At 37.4% G+C, this 27,751-nt stretch overlaps 1 protein-coding gene across 4 annotated transcripts in view; it reads right to left on the bottom strand.

Moving 5' to 3' along the window:
* Positions 1–964: 964 nt before the first annotated feature.
* UBE2E3 (ubiquitin conjugating enzyme E2 E3) overlaps positions 965–27,751 on the bottom strand; it is a 100,967-nt gene continuing 74,180 nt past the window's right edge. For 3 of the 4 annotated variants that reach the window (XM_060106793.1, XM_060106794.1, XM_060106792.1), the window contains exons 4-6: positions 19,405–19,537; positions 15,362–15,509; positions 13,082–13,714 (exon numbers count right to left, since the gene is read on the bottom strand). In XM_060106793.1, the coding sequence (XP_059962776.1) occupies positions 13,617–13,714; positions 15,362–15,509; positions 19,405–19,537 (379 nt within the window). In that variant the 3' untranslated portion in view covers positions 13,082–13,616. Of the gene's footprint in view, positions 1,126–1,577; positions 1,614–13,081; positions 13,715–15,361; positions 15,510–19,404; positions 19,538–27,751 lie in introns of those variants that run through there. The other variant, XM_060106795.1, reaches the window with a different exon arrangement.

Genomic DNA, 27,751 nt, shown 5'->3' with positions numbered 1-27,751 from the left:
AATATTTCAAGAACAGGTCTGGAGAGCGCGCTGAACTGGTTTCATTTGGTGACACACTGACATCTAGTGGAGATTTATGGTGTGCTATGGAATACCATACACCCCACAATAACTCCACAGTTCTGGTGGGGGCAGAGAGAAGCAAAAGCACCTTTTGGTCTTTATGCGAAGCATCAAGAAAATATACAAATGAATTAAAAAACAAAGGTACACTTCCTGTATATTTAAGTTTTCCCTTGTTCAATTAAAAATACTGGCCAATTCTCAAGATATTTAATCAGAAGCTGTGGGATGACGTGCGGTGGGTAGCAACAAGCTCCTCAGCACTGTAGTTTGGGAGATCCCAGAAAACCTCCGATTCAGAGTTTAAAGGAACAACATAACTATGTGCTCGGCTGCTCTTCTTTTCCTACAACCATGGCGAGCAAGGCTGGGGGGAGGGGGGCGATGGGGGAGAAGACAAGGCAGGGGAAGGGAGAGAAGGGAAGGAAAATGTGTGGGAAAAGTTTTCTAGGTTTTTTCATTAAAAACCGTGAGTTACATTTTGAACCTCTTTGTGGCTAGAATTTTATTAAATCCAGAGGGAGAGTTTCTTTAAGCAAATATATGTGTAACCTTTTTGGCATAACACGGAACATTTATCTAAACCTGCTCACTTAGTACACTGCATTTACTTTGGAATAAAAATATAAAATAAAATGTTTCTACGATTACACTTGGCTTTCACAAAAGTCTAGCACCATCATTAAAGTGTGGCTCTGTGTTTCCTCTTCATCCCTTCCAAAGACTACAAGAAGCATAGCTGAGTGGCCTTGGGAGGAAGTAAATCTGACACTCACATTTTTAACACGTGACTATTTAAATTAAGATCAACAAATACCCACTGGAAGATTGTCACAGTCACATCAGATCTGCTTCAGTACCAATTTAACTTTTGTCTCCCCACTTCCCCACCCCCTTTAGTGAAAGTGGGACGGTCTGAGTGCAGCTGGTCTACTGGATCCACACCTGCCTGCTTCCTTGTTTTCTACCGAGCTTCAACCACTGGATGAGACTTGACACCACTGTTTAATGGCTTCGTTATTCCAGTGAACAGGAAAGTTTGAAGAGGATGAATTCTGGAAGCTGGAATAAAGAATTTGTTTTATACTGCTGTGTGCTTAGCCTCTGGTTCTGGCAGACCCTTCCACCACACCTCTTCTGGAGGAAAAAAAAAAAAAGAAAAAGAAGAAAAAAAAGAAAGAAAGTGAAAACATCTTACTGTTGGTCTGGAGGAAACATGGGATTAAAAGAAACCTCAAGGATTAGGAAAGTATGGTTTTTCTCTAGAGAGGAACGTGCATGAGTTTGTTCCCACCACACCCAGAATGAGTCTAAATTCTTTAATTCCTTCAGTCTTTCATTTTTGTCTGGGAATCAGAAGAATCATCTAGAAATGATTAGACCAGACCAGCTCTCAAGTGTAAAATCTAGAAGAATCTTACAGCATCTACATTGCTTAATTATAATCGAACACTCTGAAATAAATATGTATCCATTATTGGTCTGTTAAATTAAAAAAAAAGAAATATACTCACTTATGTCCTTCTTGGCAATTAAGAGTAAACTCCAATCTTCAGAGCCCAGAGACAAAAACAAACAAACAAAAAACAACAAAAAAAGATGCGACACAACCTATTAGCACAAGCAAAAACAATGTTCTAATAGTGAAGCTTCATGCTGTACTCAAAAATGTAATTATCCATACAATTTGCAATTGTATTGTTTTACTGCTTTAAAAAAGTCTCTCCAGACACTTTACACTGCTCAGTGTTTTACTACTAAACAAAATTCTCTCATCATTTTCCCAACATTTCTGCAGTGCTGTTCATTGTTTTTTGTTCAGTTATATAATTGAGGAAAGTCAGGCCCAGTTCAAAAAAAAAAAATCCACTTACAGAATAAGACAGTACATAAGAAATTTGAAAGCTTAGTTACTCTATCACAGGCTGGTGTTTAATTAAACTATCTTGACCCTAGAGTTCAGAATCTGAAGACCCAGGAGTTAGAACTGAAATAACTATTATTGCAGTGTTTTACTCACGAAGTAACTACTGTGGATACATCAATGACCTTTAATTACTCTAAGTGATAATACAACTAAAATTTAAAAGTTGTGATCTCTCTATTCATTTCTTTCAAGACAAAGTGTCAAAATATGTCAGGCGAAAACTCTTGGTAATTAGTTTTCATATATGTGTAATACATATTCTATTTGAAGGTAACGTTTTATTTTGGAAATGATGATTTTAAAGATTCCTGGGGGCTTCCCTGGTGGCGCGGTGGTTGAGAGTCTGCCTGCCGATGCAGGGGACGCGGGTTCATGCCCCAGTCCGGGAAGATCCCACGTGCCGCGGAGCGGCTGGGCCCGTGAGCCATGGCCGCTGGGCCTGCGCGTCCGGAGCCTGTGCTCCGCAACGGGAGAGGCCACAACAGTGAGAGGCCCGCATACAGCAAAAAAAAAAAAAAAAGATTCCTGGGCAGGACCTGGACTTAAGAGCTAAGGTTACTATCCCTATTGTGTTAAATAAGCAGATTGCAGTGATTTTCAGAGAAGCCATGAGTCCTTTGGGTGTAAATGTGTCCTCCTAAGTCACTCTTCTAGTTCCGTTGTCCCAGGTATGCCACTACACAGTAGACAGGAACTGAGTCTTCCAGACATGTTCCAGACAACTTCCAGACAAGTTGTAGATGCTAAAGAAGCGGTGACTCTGAAGTTCAGTCCATGGGTGTGTTATATGAAATGAATCTAGAGAAGTGGTCAGAGTACCTGTGCACAGTATATTCACTGTCAGAAAAAGAATTTACAGTAACATTACATAATCTATACGAATACAGAATGCCCCAGTCTTTGTGATCTTGGCTTCTCTGGAAATGTAGAAAAAAATAGAAACAGGTCTGACTTACAGAATCCGAGGAAACTTTCTATTGATCTCTTTATCCTTCCAGAATTAGGAGAGCAGGCAATACAGTATCTTTAACCCCAGCTCAAAGGAGTAAACCTTTTCCCAAAGCTTAAATGGGATGGACGTTTTCTCCACATCACAGTGCCCTCTCCTAAATCAACCATCAACATCCTCCATCAACAAACAGAACCCACAACCAAGTGCAGAAGGACGGTGCTTTTGCTGTTGCTCTTCAGATGTCCCCACTGGAGTGTTCTCATGTTGTGGGCTTTTGGCATCCTAACACTCAGTCTTCCCCTAATGATAACCACAGAATTACATAAATCCTGCTTTGAAAGTACACGGAGAGAAAATACATTTCCAGCAAATCACTAGGAAAGCTCTAACAAGCTGCAAATAAGAAAGAATACAAAATGATTTCTAATTTAAGTAACAAAATACAGGGCTTTAGAGATGCTCTTCATTGCAATCTTCCAGCCAGGCCTTAAATAAGGAAATGCTGTCTTAGCAAGGTGCCTGAGGAGAGGTATTAACCAGGGGAATCAAATGAAACTGAAGAGACACAATCAACATGAGACCTAAAAACCTCTGCTCCTTTAGATTCACTTCAACAACATTTGCAAACCCTCCCCTTTGATGTTAACTCTTGTTAGCCTAACAGTTAACTTTAAACCTGGAAAGCTTTGTGCCCATGTTTAAATGTGGCCGAATACTCGTTAATCTTTCTAGAAACATATCACTATAATGAAAATAAAAACAAGTGGTGCCATACGCCAAACTGATACACAGTGCTCATCCCCTGATTATGTACTTGCCTACATTTGGAATGTCATTTTATGAAGGCGCTTACATATAGTTAGTAAGTAAGCTAAAACACTTCCAAATATTCAAATCCAGCAAAAAAAAAAAAAAAAAAAAAAGTACAAAGTTGCCCACTCATCACTGAATTATTCTGGATTGAACAGAAGGCTAAATTTCAGCACTGCCAAATGCTATTAGGCACAGAAGCAATGCACCATCTGTCTTGAAGTAACAAGTATATCAATTCAGATATAAAATACTGGTATGCCAAGCAAAGTATCTTAAGCAATCTATTTTCTGATGCTTGAAACTTAACACAGCCAGCAACAAGGTTATATGCATCAATACTTTGAACTGCTAGTAGTAAAAGAAATTATAAAAGTGTCAGAGCATCAAAGAGTTGTAGTCCTATGAGCAAGAAGGCCTTGAAGAAGAGTCAGAAGATTAAGGAAGTTTTCTCAATGAGTCACTACTGCTATTTCTCTGAGAAAATATTTTTAAGTGATAGATAGAACGGCTGCCATTGGCCAGAATGACTCTGGTATTTCACTAAAAACCAGTGCATCTGAACCTACTACTGAAATAGATGCTGCTTCATCATATGGGGGCGTACTGATGTCATGACAGAAAGCTGGGCTTCTAAGGAGTTTGGACTTTACTCTGAAAACAGTGGGCAGCCACTGAAGTCTGTGAGCAAGGAGTGTGCTTACTCTGGGAAGATCAATGTGACGTCAGCATGAAGAAGAGATTGGAGTCCTCTGTATGGACAAGAGGGTGACTTAAAAGACTCCTGCAGATAAGGGCCTGAATTAGACCTAGGACTGAAAAATCTGAGAACAGAATCCAAACATGCTGTCCTTCAGAAATAAAGTGAAAAGCCAGCAAGTATCAGCCTGTGTAAGTGTGAGATAGTCTAAAGAATATTATGATGATTAATTTAGGTTAAGAAAGAAGAGTCATACCCTATTTAAGTTCAGATAATTAGTTGGGTATAAATGTGCAATAATCACACAGCAAAAGTACTGTTCAGCAAGACTCAATCAGGATAAAAGCTAAGTATTTCTTAATTCCTGACTCTCTAGGCAAAATTAAGTGGTTGAGCCAATTGTGATTTGGGTCTGTCACTGACCAGGTTTTCAGAGAAAATAAGCTAAGAAGTGCCCCGTTTCTTATGTATGAACCTTGGAAGCAGGAAGTCAGGACAGGAGCAGGGAAAGGGAAACACAATAGAAGGTATGAGTCCTGGTCCTTAGCTCACTGCCCCATGGGTTCTCTGGAAATGAAACTTGTCCTTCAAATTCCCTACTTCCTGAGCAAGGTAAAGGAATAGAAGGCCTGGAACTGGAAGTGTCTTTACCATGGAACCAGGGGTAAAGTCAGGGTAATAGGAGTTGGCATCTCTGTATCCTTCTCTCACTACTACGTTACAAAGTAGACCTGGGGTAAACACTGCTCTGTTTTCTAGAATCATCTGAATGGGCAAGAAAGGATTCTTGATTAGCCATTTTCCTGAAAGCTCTCTGTGCTTACCTAGGACATCTCTTTTCCTGACTAGACTTTGATGAGCTCTTTGGGAAATTTAAGTTTCTCCCGCTTCCAGCATGTAAAGCAGCATTAGTGATAAATACTTAAATTTGTTGATTTAAAATTTTAAATCTAGTTAAGTTTGGTGTCAAGGTAGATTCTTCAATGAAAAGGAAAATCACTTTAAGAAAATATTAAGGTGCTCAAGATTCAAGTCAGCTAGTTGCTAACCATACTTGATGAAGAACAGCCATTCCAGACACTAGGGGAATTTTAATTACTTGTTCATTATTAACATGTAACTATAAAATCAAAGGCCCATCTAGCTAAACAATTCACTTAACCATTCATTTATTCTCTCGACAATAAATGACCACTCTCCGGGGCACAGAGTCGTCACACAGACACATGAGGTCTGGTGCCCCCATCCTCCCTTTCAGCCAATAACCACTTCCTACTTTGTGGAGGGGTAGAAGCCACAAGAAAGTTTCCCACTACCACAACTACCCTCCAGCCTGGACCTATCCCCTTGCCCTCTGCTTGTTCTCCTATTAACTATGGATGGAACGAGATGTTGCATTCCCAGCAAAGGACAATCACTTCACTACATCCCATCTTCTCCTGCCTAACTAGTAGAGCTCAAGAGTTTCGTGAAGGTCAGTACTGCTTTAAGTGGGGATACTGTGCTTCCCAAGAGCTCCTAGTCTATTCAGGAAGAGAAAGAAATGTCCAAGGGAAGTGCAGGGGGGCTTTGGAAACACCCCCAGTAAAGTACAAATGATTTTCTCAAGGACATTGCTTCTCTGCCCTACTCATCCGTTTCTCCCTCTCTGTTCATCTTTCCCATCAACATACAGTGTAATTCTCCCCCATCTTAAAAAAATAAAACGACTCTCCATTTCTCTATTGCAAAACTGTCAGAAGTCTACAGTTTCTATTACCTTTGGCACCTACTCCAACAGAGCTTTTGATCTCGCCACTCCAACAAAACGACGCTTGCCATCAGTCAGTTGCTAGATAAAATGGCCATTTCGGTCCACATCTGCATCTTAGGTGGCTCATCAGTCGCATGTGAAGCTGTAGATCATTCCCACCTCCGTGAGACTTTTCACCTCCCTTTTCAGGTCCCCACTCTCTCCAAGGCTTCTCCTTTTTACTTCCTGATTGCTCCTTCCTGGGTTCCTTTGCTGATTCCTCGTGTCTGTCCTCAGCTTAATGTTGGAGTGCCCAGACTTCTTTCTTCTCTAGCAGCACTCATTTCCTTGATGATCTCAACCAATCCCATAGCTGTAAATATCACCTATCCACTCATGAATCCCAAATGTTGTGCCTGGCCCAGAACTAACTCCTGAATTCCAGATCCGGATGTCCGCTGCTTTGACGCCTCCATCTGGATGCTTAACAGGCACTTCCAACTTAACCTGTCAAAAGCGAAGCTCTTCATCTTTCTCCAGTCCTGCTGCATGCCCCCACCTGCCGCCCCCAGGTTCCTCACTTTAATTAACTACAACTCCAGCCTTCTAGTTTGCTCAGGTGCCAAACTTTGACTCCTTTTTCACACCACATAGTTAGATCTATGAGCAAATCTTATTGGCTACCTTGAACCAGAATCTGATCGTTTCTTACCATCTACACTAATGCCATCCAGGTTGGAGTCATCAGTATCTCTAGCCTGGCTCCCTCTCCCCCTCCCCCCCAAGTCTTTTTCCTAACGATAATCAGAAATTCTCAAACAGGTCATAAACCTATCATTCTTTGGCTAAAAAACCCTCCAGTGGCTTCCATCTTACTTAGAGTACTACCCAAACTCCTCACAAGGCACTCCACACACTACGTGGCCCTACGTGACCTGTTCAGCTGTCACCTTCTTGACTTTGCCTCTTGCTGTTCTAGTTGCTGCTTTCTCTGCCCCACCTTCTCTGGGCCCTTGCTGGTTTCGGCAAACACTGAGCATGCTCCTGCCCCCAGGTCTTTTCATTTGCTATTTCCTTTGCCTGCAACTCTCTTCACCCCGCGTGGCTTATCCCTCACCATCTTCAGCTCCTGACTCATCTTTTTGGTCAGGTCTTCTCTGATCACCCTTTCACAACTGCACTGCAACCTCCCCTTTCTCCCTCTCAGCACACTCCCTACTTCTCTTACCCGTTTTGTTTTTGACATAGCACTTACTGTCATATATATACACTTTCCCCCCCTTTTTAAACTTTGTCGCCTTGAACTGGAAAGTAAACGCCCTAAGGATAGGGATTTTTGTGTGCTTTGTTCACTGCTAGTCCTAAGTATCTAAACCAATGTTAGTGAAATGAATTGGATCCCTGATTTCTAGGGGCTCATGATCAAGGGAGGTGACATACAAATAAAATGTGTCATTAAAAAAATTACCGAAGAAAAAACTGACCCACATGAATACTTAAAATGACCTTTACCATTTGGGAATTGTGTGGCCAGGGAAAGAGTTCAGCAGAGGGCTAACGTGCTCCTAAAAAATGATAAAGGAATCAGGCAAGGGGTGCCAGCAATATCTCTGCAATACAGCTTTACTCCCTCACCTTGTGCTCCTTATAATTCCTCTTCTTCATCACTAGGGAGATGAAGGCATGACATGCTCGTATAAAGACTTGTCATAAAGCACTCCGGTCTCAGTCCTAGAGAATCTTTAACGTTCCTTACACACTTGCCCCAGAGTATCAGAACTTCTCTTGGTGACCAACAACGCTCAGTAACCCGTTCTCCATGGGTTTATCTCTCTCCCCTCTCGGTGTGAGATGGGCCTGGAGCAGTAAGCAGCCAACATACCTGAATTTGCTTAGCCAACTTACGAAATACTCATGTTACAATGAGAAGGTGGAATTACACTTCTGGAATTAGGGAGCTTTTACCCTGTCACCTTTCAATTACACCTAATGGCTCAGGAATAACATGGGGCAATAAAGAAAAAAAGTGGCCTGTCTGGTTCTTTGTCCTATTCTATTTCCCTTTCTCACAGAAGATAGAAGAGGGAAAGAAAAACAAAATGAAGAGATTTGGGTAATATTTCAGTGACTAACTTTCAACACTCCAGGACTGCCCCCCCACTTTGTATTACTATACAGTACAGTATACTTGTTCCTTTTCCCTAAAATATTTCTCTTAAAAGAAATTTTTTCAAAAGCTACCACTTTTCATTTTTCCTATTAGATACCCCAAAAGAATATTGTAAGCAGATACATATATTCCATTATCTTTTTCCTTTTTACCAGTGAAAAGGAATAGGAGAAATATATCAATTAAGACAGTAATGATAATGGGAAATGATGTACATTTTGTAGGACAGAAAGCATTTTGGTATATTTAAGGACCTTTAAAATTACAAGATTAATTCATTTCCATTTTAAACAAGTAGGCATTAGGTAGGTTATGAAAATAACCCATTGCTACTTCTCACATTTCAGGTTTACAGGAATATCACCTACCAAGTATAAAGCACTGAATCAGTATGATGGGGGATTAAAGAAGACAGGACTTATATGCTTTACATGTCTGTGGATAACCTTATGGAGAAGATTACACCCATGATATAATATTCATTCATTCAGCAAACATATATCATGTTATATATTGGGCTAAGATACAGAGACAAGGACTATAGATATTATCCTCCAAAAGCTCACTATCCAGAGTATGTATAAAGTGTTAAACTGAATATAATAAAGTATCAAAATGCATGCTAGAGATATTGGATATTCAGAGTAGTTTGAAAGACAGTAATTATTTTCAAAGCATCAAATAGTATTAAGAATGTTTAACATCGTATAGATTAGATAAAACTTACCTAATTATTATACTAATATTTTCATAGCTAAATCAGCAGGGACATCTGTTTGATTTCTCGTTCAGTAGAAAATGGATACACATTAGCAAAGATGTGTTCTCCTCTGCTAACAAGAGGGAAAAATCTATTTGGACAGGAAAAAAACTATTTAAGAATGTATTCATCTCTGCATGCATCACAGTGCCTGAAAGGACATTCAATTAGCAAACTCTTAAAATTTGTAGAATAAATTCACCATGGAGGTCAGTTAAGGTGGTACATAGTATAAGTACCCTCCCCCCTCCAGCCCCCTCCATCCAAAAGAAAAAAAGAAAGAAAAAAGAATTCTTGCCCAGAAGGGCACCTGACTTGTTTGATCACACTTGGAAATATGTACATGTTTGAATTGCTTCTATTATTTGTACAGACGGTGTCTCAGAGAAACAGAGAGACTGACAGACTGAAGGTACATGATAGTAAAATGGAAAGGTTTCATCAAAAGAGCTGGACTTGAGATAAACTTTAGGAATTGGAAGATTTGGGGGAAAAACTGCTTTTAATGTTCTATGTTAAAAAGACCTGCATAATTATAATTGGCTTTAGCCTCACTGGATTTCAGCAAGGTAACCTACAGATACAAAAGATTTAAAGTCAATTTATAGTTCTCTAAATGCACTCACTGGTAATATCTAGGTTGACAAGGCTTTAACACCACTTATCCACACCAGTCCTAGAAATTCACTTCATAACTATCATTCCACTGTGTAGAAACATCCCATTACGCACTGGAGCGGTTCACTTAAATCACTTAAGAACTTTATCAAAAAAAGGTTAACAAACTAGTTACAAAAAATTGTTATTTCAAAGAATGCCTACCTACTGAAATGTAATTATGAATTATTTTTTATTATTTCGGTATTACTTGAAAAAACTTAATTGAAACATGAAACAAGGGATTTACATATTCTCTTCATCTAAAGTAAGAAACACTAACTGAAATATAAGTGGATAATTATTGTAGAATCATTAGCTCAACCCCTTCAAATCATTTGCAATGGTTTTATGAAAATTATTAATGCTTCAAATCCTGCCATGATTCTGTCCAAAGACCACAGTATGTCAGCTGAAGACGTGCAAATGTACTGCATTAACATGACTAGGACACAGGTTACTATGTGATGCCACAGGACTGAAACTGACTTGAGTTTTACAATGCAGTCATTCTTGTATTGCTGTAAGAACACATGGGCAAGCAGAGGACTGTCTCCAAGTACACAGCACCTCCACGTCCTTATTAGAAAGAGTTAACATACACACGGGCCAAATCAAACCTACGAATTTTATCCCTGTGACACGTTAGGATATCCTAGTTTAGGAAAAAAAAAAAAAGGCAATGTCTAGATAACTAATGTATCTTCTTATTTTGAAAAAGGTCATCATTAAATGATTGATAAATTTATCAATATATATCTTCTGATGTGGTCATGTGATGCACGGTTAAATAAATTTAAAATAACATCATTTATCTCATTTTCCAAATTAAAAAAGGGAAGCCAGTGATATTAAAAGTATTCTTATGACAAATGTCTGAGACAGAAGATAAATAAACATACCTTGTATTCATTGGAATCAATTAATAAAGGCTTATTTTGTAAGGTTCCATTTGAGACTAAAATAGAAGATTAAAATAAGGATTGACTAAAATGCAAAATTGTACTTTATCTTATAGGTTACCTTTCAGAAGTTTTCTAATTTATGTATACCCGCTTTTACATATAAACATATATATATTAAATACTAACTGTAATGCTATAAACAAAAACTCTTAGCCTAGTGGTAAAGAATGGGGGCTGTACCTCCACATCATACTGGCTGTGTAATCTGCATCAAGTTGTTTAACCTGTCTGTGAATCAGTTCTATTCTGTCAACTAAGGATCATCAGAGTGTCTCTCTCCTGAAGCTTTCTGAGGGATATTAAACAAGATGAGGCACCTCAGTAACTAAGTGGAGCCTGGCATGTAATGGTTTGTGCACTGCATGGCCCCTCTGAGGGCACATGATCATAATTAGAACACTCCAGGCTCAACGGGGTACACGGTGCTATGGCCATTCTTGAATACTTACATTACATTTGGACTTGTAAAATTTGCTCTTAATGAATAAGAAAAAGTCTAGGTTTAAAATATCACAATTTACATCTAGAACAAAGTTCCATGGGGAAAAAAAAACCTATTTGTAGTACACATGGATGGACATCTATGTAACTGGGAAGTGGATCAAAAATAGAAAAGATTTTTAAAAATTCAGAATTTTAAGAGAACCTAATAGTAGGAACCGAAATGATGACTTATTACTCAGTCCATCTGAAACTGTGGCCTGATCCCAGCAAGAGAAAGTGGAACAAGCATAACAAATTTTGTAAGGTTAGAATGACTGAGTTTGAGGACTAAGGACTAATAGAGAACAGGGAAATAATGAAATTAACTTCTTTTGAGTTTTACATAAGAGATGAAAGTGTCTTATTTAAGGCCACAAAGGTAGTTTGTGGAAGAGCCACAAATATTTTTATGTCACCAGTTCTCTCCACTCTGTCCCAGGTGAGTATGGGACACAGCCTACAAGTAAGCAGTTTGGTGGTAGTAACTAGGCTGATAGCAAATGAAGGAAGTCAAAGGATAGCATCTCCAAACATCCTGATACTCACTATGATGAATGCTTTTCTAGGACTAAGAGAGAAGTTTATTAACCTAGGATGCAGAATGTACAATATTGAAAGTGGGTAAAAACTAGTTTCTACAGCTCACCTACATAGAAATCCTTATAGCTTACATAAAAGATGCCCATTCTCATCACATTAACTTGAACTCCAGTACAGATTATTAGTTACTGCTTAAAATAGTGAAGGCTCAGAGGTTTTCATAAGCCTAAGCCTGTTTGGTGTACCTTTGTAACGTGGAGAGATTCTTTTTGGGTTTTTTTGGCGGGGGCGGAGAGGCGGGTGTGCATTAAGTGAAAGACAGATACAGAAGTGTAATTTTATTTTTACCCTGATTTAAGACTTCTACTGACAAATACTCAAGTAGGAGTCCATTATTCTTTGTGAGGGTATATACAACTAGAAATGTTTTACTTTATTATCTTGGAGCAATGTATTTTTATGCTAATAATTCCAGCCTATAAATTTTAGGGTGGTATTTTATTTCCATATTTAGGACTGGAGAAGACATTTGCCCATATTCCACAACCTTGGTTACATGACCAGAGAATTACCTCAATAACTATTCCAGTCATAGAAAAAAACCATTTATACTCTCTTGACCAATCTGAATATTGAAAAATAAACTAACTCCTATAAGAAATCTAATATTTAATAATTATAACTAGAAAGAAAGAATTCATATAACCTATTAAACCCTTAAAATTCCCTATTCTTTCAACTGAGAAATAATGCCACAACTGCACAGTAACCCAGAGTTCTAGTCTACCTTCAGGGCAGACAAGGGTTTCTATGTTCATCTCTGCCTCTGCCTATATCTGCTGGACTAGTGCATAATAAGAATGGTAACGCACACAAAAAACACCATGAAAATTCAAGAACAGGATTAGAAGTCAAAAATGCATGAAAGACACAGAAGGGCTACCAGATTAAAGTTATTTGACAATGCTGCCCAATGGTGAACAGAAGTCATCATTTTGGAAACAAAATCTTGTAAGCCAGGATTTCATGTTATTTTTAGCTCAAATATCATATTATCAAAGTAGACCTTTATGTTTTTTTGAGACCAACGGTTAAAAAATGCAGTTTTGTATATTTAAACTCATGTATTCTCTCATTAGGACTTAAAGGAAAAAAACTCTACACATTTATAAGATTTCAAATGTTTTCAATTTAATAAATGATTTATTTATACTAGTCCTCTGTAGTTAATCTTCATATTCACATTTTTATTTCATCAACAATCATCTCAGACACACCTTCTAACAAGACTGACTTAAAATATTACGACAGGAAACTATGCCTTCAGGAGCATGTTTATTGTGTTTGAGATGATACATCAGGTGCTCTCTGAGCTACAAAGGGTAAAAGGAAATCCTCTCGTTACAAACTGACAAAGGTAAAAGGTAAAACATTTTTCACAACAGCATGAACCACATACTCAGAAATAGATCTGGGTTTAATACAAATGACATAATTCCTAGTCATCTACGGCTACTATTATAACTTCATACAGATAATGAATTAGGCTAAAATGCACTATAATATTTGGTAGACTTCAGGACCAGTATCCTTAGTACATCACAAAATACACTTTGATATCCCAAAGAAGCAAGACTTGCAAGTAGGCGTTTTAAACGTAACTAATCTACAGCTACAAAGTTCTACTCTTGATAGCATTTACCTTTTTGGGGAGTCTCCCAGTCTCCAAAGGATAAAAGCAGAGAGTAGAATCAGTATAACATATACACAGAAGTCCGTATTGTAAAGGCTATAAAGATTTGCAGCACAGTGAGAAGATGCCTTCTGCTCCTTCACACTGCATACAAATTATGTGAATTATGTTGCATATCGCTTGGTCCACTGTCTGGCTATCCTGTCATGTTCTGCTCTGTTGGTCAAATACTGAGTGGCTATGCTTCCAACCAGAGGATCCGCTGGAAAAGTGGAAAGAACATTAAAAGATATTATATGGTGTCTTAAAGGTTCAGTTCTAATAGTCTACTGAACTGAAATGCTGATTTTTCAGCAGCATCTTGATATATAATGGCTAATTTCTCAAAAGAAAAATGTTTGAAGTAACATAATCATCTTTATATTTTAATATTCAAATTAGAAAAGCCTCTTTAAAAAATAAATATTGAGTTGATAAATCTGATTTTTAAAAATGTGTATGCCTTTAACATACAAAAACTATTTTTCACTCTTAGCATTTTACTGAACAATAAAAGTGTGCTAGATGATTGTATTTGTTTTTCTACGGATATTTAAAAATTAATTTTTCCAAACTCAGATCCTATGATGCAATGCTATTCAGAATGAAATATTTCCTTCATTCTGTACAATAACACGACTTAAATCATTACCCTTACCTCCATTTGAAAGCTTACTTGCCATTTTGTTTTAAATAGTACTGAGTGAGAAATTGAATCTGAGATGTAAATTTTATTTTGAATTTATTTTTCAAAAAAGGTGTACTATGTACTATGTACAACATTTGAAGTACACCAAACGACAGCCAGTAAAACGTAAAGCTCTCTTCCCTCCTGACTCCAACTACTCAGAAGTTTCTCTTCCTGGCAAATAATTTATACCTGTTCACAGCATTTCTACCCAGAGACATTATACACATTTATAACTTTAGAATATTGTTACACACGTGTGTTTTTTTCCAGTGCCTTGCTTTTTTACTTAATATATCTTAGAGTTTTCTCTATCCATTCACATAGAGCTACCTCATTAAGCTACATCCTCTATTAATGGATATGTAGGTTATTTACAATCTTTTGCTGTAATAAAAGATGCCATAATGAATATCCTTCTATATATCATTCTATCTATCTATCTATCTATCTATCTATCTATCTGTATTTTGGGTATATGTATAACTGCTAGGCCTAATATAACAGTAATAACCTTTGGTGATTGATTAAATATTTAGAAAAAATAAGCCAACTTCTTTTAAAAATGGCCACTTAGTAAGAGAGCATATGCGAAATCCCAGGTCTAAACATTATTTTTGCAAGTCAGCTACCCACATTAAAGATCATGTGTGACAGTTAGGCATTTCTTACAGATTACACACTAATGACTTTATCTCTGAGTTCTTAAAATCATAATCTAGTCTAACTCTCTCATCGGCTATCATTTTAATATCGACTATTACCACATCTAATACAACCAACCATAATCCGAAAAGGAAGGGAGAACAAGAAGCCCTTCAATACTGAGAGGCTGCGTTAAAGCACATGGCAGCATGGAAGGAGCAAGAGAAGGAGGCAGTGGTGTAAGAAACATTACTTCACTCCCGTCAAAAGTGGTTTGTACACCTCCATTAATTTAGAAAACAGAGAGTCACCAATGACAGGGAGAAAATAATTATAGGGTAGTATGCCATTAACAAATTAAAGGAAGTTATTGTGAAACTTTTGGTCTATTCTAATTGAAATGGCATTGATAATTTCCTCAAAAAGTGTTTTATGCTGATCTTTGTACCAACAGCATTTACTTCTCAACTTCACTTTAAACTGAAAAAAATGCAGTTTTTGTAGCCTCAATGTATGTGTTAATAAAAATCTGCTTACCAGGGTTGCAGTCTGTCAAAAGAGAACAAATTGACAGCAAAACCTTTGAAATAGTCAAAGCAGGACTCCAGTTGTCTTTAAGGATGTCCAGGCAGATGACTCCCTGACTATTGATGTTGCAGTGATAGATTCTGGTGCGGAAAGTAACCTAAGGGCAGTGACATTAAAGACAGAAAGAAAATAAAAAGCTTTATTACCAACTAAAACTCTCACTAGCAAAAATGAAGTGGAACATATCACAGATCATAGCAAATAGCATATAATTTCACTGAAGAGCTAACAAACACTAGGTTTAAGTAAGAGCAAAATTAAATGGTTTTATTTAATTCAGTTCAAAGAAATTGTTTTTACCCAGTATAGCAGGAACTATATTGCTTTTAAACCAAATGAGTCGCTGAATTGCTTAAACAAATGATACGGTAATTCTATGAATGTATGTGTGGGCATGCACACATACACCACTATTTAAAGACAGGAAGTGAGGGAGAACAGAAACGTTTTGGTGCCAAAGGTAAGAGAAACTAGTGAAGAGTTTTTTTAAACATAAAACTAAAGTTACATTAGTTTCTTAGTAGAAAAAGGTCACCAACTTAGCTAATCTCTTGCCATGTGTGAGAAAATACTGGAGAAGGTTGGTGAAATCACCAGCCTTCCTATTTCTCAGACTTTCATTTCCACAAATGGCTCACTGTCTTGTTAGACTAAGACAGTAAAACGAAACAAGTAAGGTCTTAAGCTACTGAATAAAGGAAACTATTATATCCTTGAGATATGTGAAAAAAGAGAATCAATCATAGAAACAAACACTCACCAGTTTCAAACAATCACAAACACAAATTGGGTGGTTAATTCTTAATTTGGAGTTGCAAAGAAAAAAGACAGTTCCTGATCCCTTGGAACTAGCAATGTACTGTGATCTCCCAAGTGGAGTCTGGGAAGAAAATGTTTAAAGCACTCAAAAGTGTATTTCTGATAAGGACACATAATTAAAAACAAGAAAGAAACCACTGGCGTAGTGGTGAAGGAGGAGAAAGAGACCACAGTAGTACTCATTTTATCCACAGTTTTGCTTTCCATGGCTTCAGTTTTGGACCCCTGAGGTCAACTGGGGTCCAAAAATATTAAGTGGAAAATTCCAGAAATAAACAATTCATACGTTTTAAATTTTGCACTGTTTTGAGTAGCATGATGAAATCTTGCACTGTTCTGCTCTACCCTGCCTGGGTGTCCAGCATAATCCTGCCCAGTCAGTCTACCAAGTAGCATCTTGGCTATCAGTTCAACTGCTGTGGTATCGCAGTGCTTGTGTTCAAGTCACCCTACTTTATTTGATAATGGCCCCAAAGTTCAAGAGCAGTGATGCTGGCAACTGAGATCTGCCAAAGAGAAGCTGTAAAATTCTTGCTTAAGTGAAAAGGTGGAAGTTTTTGACTTAATAAGGGCAGGAAAAAAAATTCTACACTGAGGTTGCTAAGATCTATGGCAAGAATGAGTCTTCTATCCATGAAATTGTAAAAGGATAAAAACACTTGTGCTAGTTTTGCTGTTGTACATCAAGCTGAAAAAGCTACAGGCATAAGTGCTTAGTTACAGTGGAAGAGGCATTAAGTTTGTACAAGATATTTTGAGAGAGAGAGAGGCCACAATCACATAACTTTTATTACAGTATATTGTTATAACTGCTCTAACTTTATATTATTAATTTCTTACTGTGCCTAATTTATAAATTAAACTTTATCATAGGCATTTATGCATCGGGAAAAATAGCATCATATAGGGTTCAGTACTATCCGTGGTTTTAAGAACCCTCTGAGGGTCTTGGAACATACCCCCTGAGGAGAAGGAGGGACTACTGTATATAACTCTAGAACTGTTCTAACACAGTACATACTAGTTACACAGAGCTCTTAAAGTGTGGTTATAAGAATTAAGATGGGCTAAAAGTGTAAAATACATCCCAGATTTCAAAGACAATATCAAACAGAATGTAAAATATGGCGTTAATGATGCTTCTATTGATTACATGTTGAAACGACGATATTTTTGGATACACTGGATTAAGTAAAATATTATTAAAATTAATTTCACTGTTTCTATAAAAAATTACACATGTAGCTTGCATTATATTTCTATTAGACAGCCCTGCTCCAGAATATGGGAATAATGTATGTTCATTTCGTTGACAGCTGACTACTCAATAGGTATGCATGGCTTACAAACACAATTAATACTCTGATTCCTTTCAGCTTTTAACAATCAATGAACAGAAGAGAATTAAATTTCTATTATTCCTCAAGAAGTTCAACACCTTATCTGAACTTCAAAAATAAGCAGAACTGTAGAGAAATAATTATTCCTAAACCAAGATAACAGCAGAAGTCTTACTTCTTTTTCACTTGTCCAACTATAGATCTGAGGAGTGCTTCATAATACTACATAAGATATCTTAGGGAAGAGGAAGGAATCAACATTAAAGGGTTACAAAATAAAAGTATTGAGACTTTAGCAAAAAAATTAACATGTTAAATTAATAAATAGCCATCCTATTAACTAACATAATTATGACAAATCATATATAGTTCTATGCTAGTCAATCTCTATTTTCCATTGAAAGATTCTAAGAAAAATGTCTCTTCCTTTAACAAAGTTTCCCTCATGTATAAATTTCATAAAAACTAAATATTGCAAACTTTTTTCTAATTTTGCTACCATGTTAAAACCAATTTCCAATATGAAAAATGATGAAAGTAGAAATAAGCCTCACTATAAATACAGTCATGTGCTATTTTGCTAAGGTTTTTTTTGCTATAATACAGAAAACTTAAGCACTGAAGGCAAACTGAATAGTTAACGATATACTGGCATTTAACATGTGTCATTCTGAATGTGAATACAATCTGCAGTATTATTAACATGAGGGTTTTGTCCCTTTCTTTGATTGATCTAGCAAGAGATACTAGACATACCCGAGAACATTAAATAAGACAATCATTTAAAGATCTTAGGTTCTGGTGGGACCACACAGTAAAGCACTCAAAAACTGACAGCTGTAGTTGACAGCCAATACCTCTAGGTGATAGGGAAACTTGGTATCTGCAATTTGAGGTAAATACCACTAGGTGGAACTGTTGTTACCTTGTTAGATAAGGGAGAAATGATCTGCCGCCTTAAAAAAAAAAATCCTTTATTTTTACACACACACACATAACAACACACATGCACGTGAGGCAGGCATTAAATCGCAACATATATTTTAAATAGTGAAGGGAACATAAGGAACTACGTTGACAGTTAAGGGCTTGATAACACTTCTCCCCGACATGTCAGAAGTCTTTCTAACGACAGCATAATTATGCTCAGGCTTAATACTGATGGTAAAAACTGCTGGCTTGACCATTTTATTGGGAGAAGTCAGAGGAGGAAGCTATTCAAGTAACTGTTATGTTTAAGACTTGAAAAATAATTGCCAGTGATCACAAGACACAACTCAACCCTTCTCGCTGTTATCCACCTAATTCACATTCAGAGACAACAGGAGGCCTAAGTCACCCAGCCGCCCTCACTCCCATCAATGCATCATACTACAGAGGGCACAAAATAAGTTTATTAAATAGTACTAGCTCTCTCTTCTTTGCTATAGATTTCTAGTCTTTGCTCATCTATAAAGATAGGGTATTTAACACAAGATTCAAGTTACTTAACTCTTCTTTCTGGAAGCTGTCAGACAGATTTACTTTTTATCCCAACAGGTTTCTTAAGCAAGGTTCATAAGATACTTTTTCTCATATCATAAACCTAAAATTTATGTGCTTACTGATGTGCAAAGTGGCATACTTTTATTTACAATTAACAAACTCTCCGCTGATTACAAAGTTATTTGTAAAAGACAAATCAATTACTTCTAGTTTTAAAATCCTTGGTTACATGAGAGTTTCTGTATAATCCATGAAAAACAATTAAATAAAAATAACTGCATCCATCCCCTAGAATAAACTGACTGTGGAAAAGGATAAGTATTAAAGAATGCAATTCTAGGTTCTTACCTTTGGTGGCTTAAATGGATAATCAGATGAAAATGTGATATCCAGAAAAAACACACCACCTTCATATACAGAACCTGGTGGACCAAGTATAGTCGATCTCCATTCATAAATGTTATCTCCTTTAGGCCCAGCACTATTTAAAAGAAATTAAAAATCAATGTGTATATCTGTGATCAATGAATTTAACATCTTAAACCAATTAAGTATCAAAGGTAAATTAGCAGCCTAGAACAATAAGAGATAAGTATAAAAGAAATAAGTCTCAACCAACTTGTGCATGCATGTGTGTATAAACATATTTGGAAATATTTCTAACTTCTAGAAAAATCACAAAAACAAAGAACACCTGTATAACTTTATCCAGAATCCCATTTTGCTCATTTGCTTTATCAACTCCCTCTCTCTCCCTCTCCATCGCCTCCTCCTAAAAAAAAAAAAAAAAAAAAAAAAAAAACCACACATACACAACACCACAACACACACACACAAAGTGCTTTTCTTCTGAATCATTTGAGAGTAAGTTGAATGTATCATGGCCCTTTCCCCATAAATATTTCAGTGTGCATTTTCTAATACAACTGCAATATAGCTACAATTTCAGTAAAAGTAAAATCCATACAATACCTACAATCTGCAAAATAATGTTGTCAACTGAACCAATTACGCCTTAGAAAAAAATCTTAATTTTCCTCCAGATACAAGATCCCAGTCTTGGGATCAACCATCTATATATCCTGTGCCTTTAGTCTCCTTTAATATAGAGCCTTTTAGCCTTCCTTTGCCTTCTATAATATTAATATTTTTGAAGAATACAGTTTTTCTTTTAATAGAATGCTCATCATTTGGAACTCGTCTGATGTTTCCTTATGATTAGATGCAGGTAGTTCAGTCCTGGCTAGAAGAGAACGTAAGTGATGCTGTGTTCTTCTCAGGGTGTCACATCCAGAGGCACACTGGTGATGTTAATTTTCGCTATCCAGATCAAGTGCTGTCCAATTTTCCTACTGCAACCAATAAGCAACCTTTGCAAATACCCCACTCTTCATCAGAATTTCTCCCCTAGATTTAACATCGACTTGTGATTCTTGGCTAAAGTAAACCTTACTATGATAGTGATAAAATCATAATTTTCCAATGTCAGCATTTCCTCCACATTTACCAGCTGGCCCCTGAGCCCTCTCTTCTCCTGATTCTAAGAATATGTATGTGTATTATTGGTGAGGTCTCATGGATTCCTATCTTTTTTCCTAATGATTTAGAATTCTTACTGAATTTAATTATTTTGATACTCAAATCACCCCAGATCTGGCCACTGGGAACACCTTCAAAATGACCCTGTATCCTTGTGATAGGCCACCATCATTTTTTGGAACACTTCCTTACTTTCTGGCCTAACGATATGCTCCAGGCTCCCATCCTTGAAATCTGCCATTTCTTCAAGCAGCCCTGGTTCCTTTTAGTGGGAATGTTGTTCAAGGTCTGAGTGCTAGGTGCTACTAAACCCCAAGTACATTACATTGTGTTCAACACCATCATTTCATTTATAAACTACAGTGAGAGATAATTCAAATAAAGTCTAAACTCACAGTTATTTGTTAGTAAGACACATCCAATACCCCTTAAACCCTTTTCAAATTTACCTTACGGACTTCCATTTTTCTCTAACCTTTACACTTTAGACTAACTTGACTTTCTGCACTAAGTTATGTATAAAGCTTTTCTTCTTTTAAAATGACCATCAGTTTATAAATGATCTGCATGTTTGATTTAAAATAAGTGCAAACCAGCATTGATAAAGCAACCACACTAACTACAATAGGACATTCAGGTATATGTTAAATGATTTAACTATAGCTTATTCATTCTGTAAAACATACCCTGCAGACTGTAAACATCAAGTAGGCGATGCTATCAATAATCACTCTGACAACAGTTCATACAGAAAGGGTGGAGAAAACTTGACGGTACAATCAAAATGTTTACAGGATGTTTCAAAAACCTATCTTTAAGGCAGATATATATGAACTATAAAATCTTACTTTTATGGTCTATTTAGGGAAAATACACTTTTGAAAAATACTATCTTCTCTAAGTTTTAAGCATACACAGCAACTGGAACTAATTACAGTAATGGCTCATTGTTCTATCATCTGAGAATCAGGTATATTCTTCAAGGGAATTTTCACTGTAACTAAAGGCATACAAAATGAAGTACCAATTTTGTTTAAAAAAAGGAGAAGCTTAAACTGATTCAATGGCATTTCCTTTTCTAAGTTAATTTTTCCCTTGATGACTCAAAGTAATCGTTATAAAACTATAGTATGAGACTTTTATAGTACAGCTGCTATACTAAAATGTTTTAAACTACACATGTCACACACTGATGATAATAATGATGATGATGATGATAACAACAGCAGCTAAGGTTTACTCCATAATAAGCCAAGCATCTGTCAAAGCACCATAGTGCATATCTCATTTAATTCACCTTACAAATCTATGAAGTAGGTACTATTATTATATTCCTATTTTTAGATGAGGAAACTAAAGTTCAGAGAGTTAAATAACTTTCCGTAGGTCCCACAGCTACAAAATACTCAAGAGAATTTGGACAAAGTCTGCATAAATCTCTATTGACTTCAATAGTTTTGCTATATTTGTATTTCCTCTTATAATTTCAGTGCTACTATGTGTAATTTAATCTCCAGTCAAATTCTGCAAATACTTACTTGGGTAGGAACCTTAGGAGAGCAATTCTCCGAAGAAACCAAATTTCCTCGGTGATATTCTTTGGTTCTTGGCAGAGGAACTATGTTATGCTTCAGATGGCTGGGGATTACTATATTTTAATGAATCACAGAATTTCAGCATGAAAAGGATCTGGTTGAAGCCAAACCCCTCCTTTTACACTTGAAGAAACCAATTCACAGAAAGTAAGCGATCCATTTTAACTCTGCTCTGCCAGTTGGTAGAAGAGCTGGAATTCCCACACCAAGTTCTTGGTTCTTAAATTTGCTGTCTTCTAAGTTATGCTATTCTGCTACAAGACACTAAGGATATGGTTATTGCAGCAGGATATGAAATGTGACTTTCCCTACTGTTTTGGAGTAGACCTAGTAGGGTTGCAGCTTATGGCTGTGTTCTAAGGAACCTAGCCTAAGGTGAGTTAGGGCTAAAAATCCAGCTCTTGTTGGCTGCCTTGTCTGGAATAAGAGCCCCCATTTTCCTTCTCACAAAGGTGCCACCTGCTAATCAAGACGGGGGGCTGGGGGCGGTAAGGAGGGTGTGTGTGGGTGTGCTGGAGGCACAACTGACTCCACCCTAATTCAAACATAACATTTTATAGTAATTGACCTGCACTGAGGCTTCACAGCTGAGTAGAAAATGGGTGCTAAATGCTGACAATCTCAAGATAGGTGCTAGCCACACCTTTTCACTAGTTCTCAACCTTCTCTCTTTCTCTTTTCCAAAAGGACAACACTGCAGCAATTCTACACTCCATCCTGGATCATCTATTTTTCCCTCTCTGGTGAATCATGCCCACAAGGATGCTACAGTGCCACTTCCCCAATCTTTATTTAAAAACTAATCACGATTCCACTACCCCTTCCAGCTCTCATTTCAATTACCTCTAACAGGCTCTTAACTCCCCCCACCACTCCACTGAAACAGCTCTCATCCAAGGTCACCAGTGACCTCATCACTAGACTCAACGCTCATTTCTCAATCTTCATCTTATATGACTGGCCCAGCAACATTTGACACAGTTGGTCACTTCTTCCTCCTTGATATACTTTCTCTGCTTTGTTGCTAGAATAACATACTGACTGGTTTTCCTCCTAACTTTCTTGGCCTCTCCCTCTCAATCACTATTGCTGTTCCTTATCTCCCTAACCTCTAAATATTGCCAATCCTCCAGAGCTCAGTCCTTAAACCTCTTCTCCTTTCTAACTACATCTACTCTTTTGTTGATCTCCTGCAGTTTTATGGCTTCCAATAGCATCAGTAAGCTCTGAAACTACAAACCTGTATCTCTAGACTACACTTCTATACTAAACTCCAGAGCTATACATCTAAATGCCTACTAAACACTCTTTATTTTGAAATCTAATATTTTGTATCCAGTAATTTTGAAAAGTTTAACATGCCCCAAACTGAATCCCAGATATTCCAATTCCTCTTACAAGCTTCCCTAATTCAGCTAATGGCAACTCTTTATTATTTTAGTTCCTCAGGGCAAACACCTAGACCTCACCCTTGACAACACTCTTTCTAACCCACCTCCTGTAAATTCCACTGGTTTTCTCTTCAAAACATACCTCAAATTCTACTACTTCTCCCTACTCCTACCACCTCAACCATAATTGAAAACACCAGCATTCTCTGCCTGGTTAATTACAATAGCCTCCTTGCTTCCACCTGAGGCCCTAAGCCCCACCACGGTAGTCTATTCTCAATGACAACCAGGCAGAGCGATAAGTAAATCAGATCATGGGACTCTGGTCAAAACCCTCCAACGGCTTACCTCCTTATTCTGTGTTAAAGTCAAAGTCTTCTGACCTATAAGGCACATCACCACTACCATCCTTCTTATCTGCTCCTCCTTTCCTCGCTCAACTGGCTATAGCAACCTGTTTCTCCAACTAAAATGTACATTTCCACCTCAGGGTCTCCGCACCAGTGTCTCTGCCTGGAATGCTCTTCCTCAAGATACCCACATGGTTTGTGCCACCACCTTCTACAGGTCTTTCTTGGCTCAAAAGCCACCTTCTCAGTGAGGCCTTTCTTGGCCACTCTATCTAAAATGTCACATACAGTCTCCACACATTTCACTCGCCTTTCTATTTTTTCTCCATAGCATCTATCACTCTCTAACATATATTTTATCTATTTATCTTACTTATTATTGTCCGTCTCCCACTAGAAATGGAAGCTCCATGAGGCTGCAAGATGTGGACCAGGCTCTCCAACTTACGGTGAAATGGGCTTTTTATGCCCTGAAAATCAGATGTATTTTAATAACTCAAAGTGACTAAAGAGTTGTGGGATCTGCCCAAGGGGAGAGGAAAGAGAGATCTCATGGAGCAGTGGGCCCCAACCTTTTTGGCACCAGGGACTGTTTGCATGGAAGACAATTTTTCCAAGGACCGGGGGTAGGGGGGATGGTTTCAGGATGATTCAAGTGCATTACATTTATTGTGCACTTTACGTCTATTATTATTACATCAGTTCCACCTCAGTTCATCAGGCATTAGATCCCGGGGGTTGGGGACCCCTGTCATAGAGCATGTTTAATGGCAGAGGAAAGGGAAAAGAGGAAAGGGGGAAGCAGAAAGGGAACTTTTTCTTAAATGGGTATCCCCTGCTTTTAAAAAACTCCCTTTATGCCACTTTGCTCTTACGAAAGACTTACATTAGTACCTGTTTTCACCAACCAAAAGAGATGCAAAGAAGATTTTCGCTTTTAAAAAAACAGGTGAAAAGCAAAAACAGTGTTCAGTCTGTTCTGCAGTGAACATTTTAGAGGCAGGGAGAGCGGCACCACCAAGCTCCTTCCCTGGGAACTACACTCAGCATCTCAGCATCAAGCCTCCGGAGCTTTGAACTGTGTCTGTGAGCATCTGTGCTTTACCTCGATTTATTTTGTGCTGCCATTAGCAAGATGTGTCCTAAGGTAACTGCTTCTTCGCTTCACATCATTTAGGCTTACGAAAGGTTTTATAGGAACACTCTACTTTCAGATAGTGGGGTAAACATGTATTAATTTCATAAGAAAGGGTTCATTTACCTAGTAATTTACTTCGCGGATACAGCAGAAGTAAAATCATTCCAGCTCTGAGTCAAATTAGGAAAAAGCAGAGACAGTTAACAGGGGCTTTGTTTAGTGCAACCTCAATATTTTGCTAATGCCAAAAAGAAAGATCAATTGTTAAATGCCAGAATTGAGGACGTCAATGTTTGTTTAAATACCACTAAGAAAAAGAGTAGTATTTTATTTTCCTGTTTTTCCCCTGCAAACATTACCTTCCTCCCTTTAAATACCATGTTTCCCATAAGCTATTATATCTTCTGCCCAAAACAAACAAAAGTAAAAAGCAGAAAGTTTAGAGAGAGTGACAAACTTGCACCTGGGAATTTTCTGTTACTAGCTGCTCTTATTGTTAATGAGTAACACTATTTTAAACATTAGCAGCAAGAGGACTGATCTTAGCAAAATCCAGTTTCTCATCACTTGAATATTCGTTCAGCAATTACTGTTACTGCAAGGGTCATAAACACTAGCCTTTTACACAGCACTGGTGTGATTCCCCACAAGAACTCTCAAATGCTTAATTTAATAACAGATTCCATTTTACAAATATCCTTTTCTTAACACAATGCTTTTTTATACAATTTTTAAATCTCATACTAAGCCAACTGCAAAGATTTACACTAAAATCTGTATGGTTTTTATCCCTATGGCAATCTTAAGAAGAGCTGAATTAAATTCAAGGAGAAAAGAATATAACATATGTCTGACTTAAGACGGACCTAACTATGAAAAGTGGTGTACTGGTGAGTGTCCCGTCCTAAACCATTAAATTGTTAAAATAAATATACCTGTGTGTGTAGTGTGCATTAAAAAAAAAGTACTAATACAAAGTTCTTACTTAAGCGTGGGTTTAATTTTACGGCTACAGAAATGAAAGAGCTTGAGCTAAGATGCCATGTTGGTATAACTTCAATAGACCTTATCCACCATGACTAAATTTTAAAATACTATATATTAATATAAAATCTGTTAAAATGCAAATAAAATCAAAGAAGAACTAAATAAATGGAGACTACTATATGTTCATGGGTAAGAAAACTCAACACTGTCAAGATGTCAGTTCTTCCCATCTACAGATTCAATGCAAACTCATCAAAATCCCAGCCAATTATTTTGTGGATATCAACAAACTGATTAGAAAGTTTACATGGAGAGAAAAAGATCCAGAATAGCCAACTCAATATTGAAGGAGAACAAAGTCAGAGGACTGCCAGTATCCAACTTCAAGACTTACTATACAGCAACAGTAATCAAGACAGTGTGGTATTGGCAAGAGAACAGACGAATAGATCAATGGGACAAAACAGAGAGGCCAGAAATAGACCCACATAAATAAAGTCAAGTGATCTTTGACAAAGGAACAAAGGCAATACAATGGAGCAAAGACAGTCTTTTCAAAAAATGGTGCTACAACAACTGGACACCCATATGTTAAAAAAATGAAATTTAGACACAGACTTTACACCCTTCACGAACATAAACTGAAAATGGATCACAGGCCTAATATAAAATGTAAAACTACAAAACTCCTAGAAGATAATATAGGAGAAAACTTAGTTGCCCTTGGGTATGGTGACGCCTTTCAGATACAGTACCAAAGACACAATACAGGAAAGAAATAACAGATAAGCTGGACTTCACTAAAATTAAAATATTCTGCTCTGCAAAAGACAACATCAACAGAATGAGAAGACAAGTCACAGACTGGGAGAAAATATCTGCAAATGACACATCTGATTAGGACTGTTATCCAAGATACACAAAGAACCCTTAGAACTCAAAGAAAAAATGAACGACCTAATTAAAAAATGGACAAAAGACATGAACAAAGATACCGCACCAAAGAAGATACACAGATGGCAAAAGAACATATTAAAAGATGGCCAACATCACATTTTGTGGACTGTTTGTGAGTTGTCTCCCATCCACCCTCAAAGTTCATGTTGAAATTCCAACGCCCGACGTGGTGGTATGTGTGTGTGTGTGGAGGGGGGGGCTGGCTATGGGAGGGAATTAGGTCCTGAGAATACAGCCCTCAGGAATGGCAGTGAGTGCCCTTATAAAAGAGACCCCCAGAGTTCCCTTGCTCCTCCTGCTATGGAAGGACACAGTGAGAAGACAGCCATTCACGAGCCATGAAGCAGATCTTCATCAGGCACGAAATCTGGAACTTCCCAGCTTCCAGAACTGTGAGAAATAAATTTCTGGTGTTTGTAATTCACCCAGTCTATAGTATTCTGTTAGAGCAGTCCAAATGGACTAAAACATCATTAGGGAACTCCAAATTAAAACAACAAGATATCACTACACACCTATATGAATGGCCAAAATCCAAAACACTGACAACACCAAATACTGGTGAGGATGTGGAGCAACAAAACTCTCATTCATTGTTGGTGGGAATGCAAAATGGCAGAGCCACTCTGGAAGATAGTTTGACGGTTTCTTACAAAACTAAACATACTCCTACCATACAATCCAGCAACTGTGCACCTAGGTACTTAATGAATTGAAAACTTATGTCTATATAAACAC

This window comes from Mesoplodon densirostris, chromosome 8 (genome assembly GCF_025265405.1).
Source record: "Mesoplodon densirostris isolate mMesDen1 chromosome 8, mMesDen1 primary haplotype, whole genome shotgun sequence".
NCBI classification, from domain to species: domain Eukaryota; kingdom Metazoa; phylum Chordata; class Mammalia; order Artiodactyla; family Ziphiidae; genus Mesoplodon; species Mesoplodon densirostris.
Note: the sequence above shows the minus strand (reverse complement) of the source record. Positions and strands in the feature narration are given on the sequence as shown.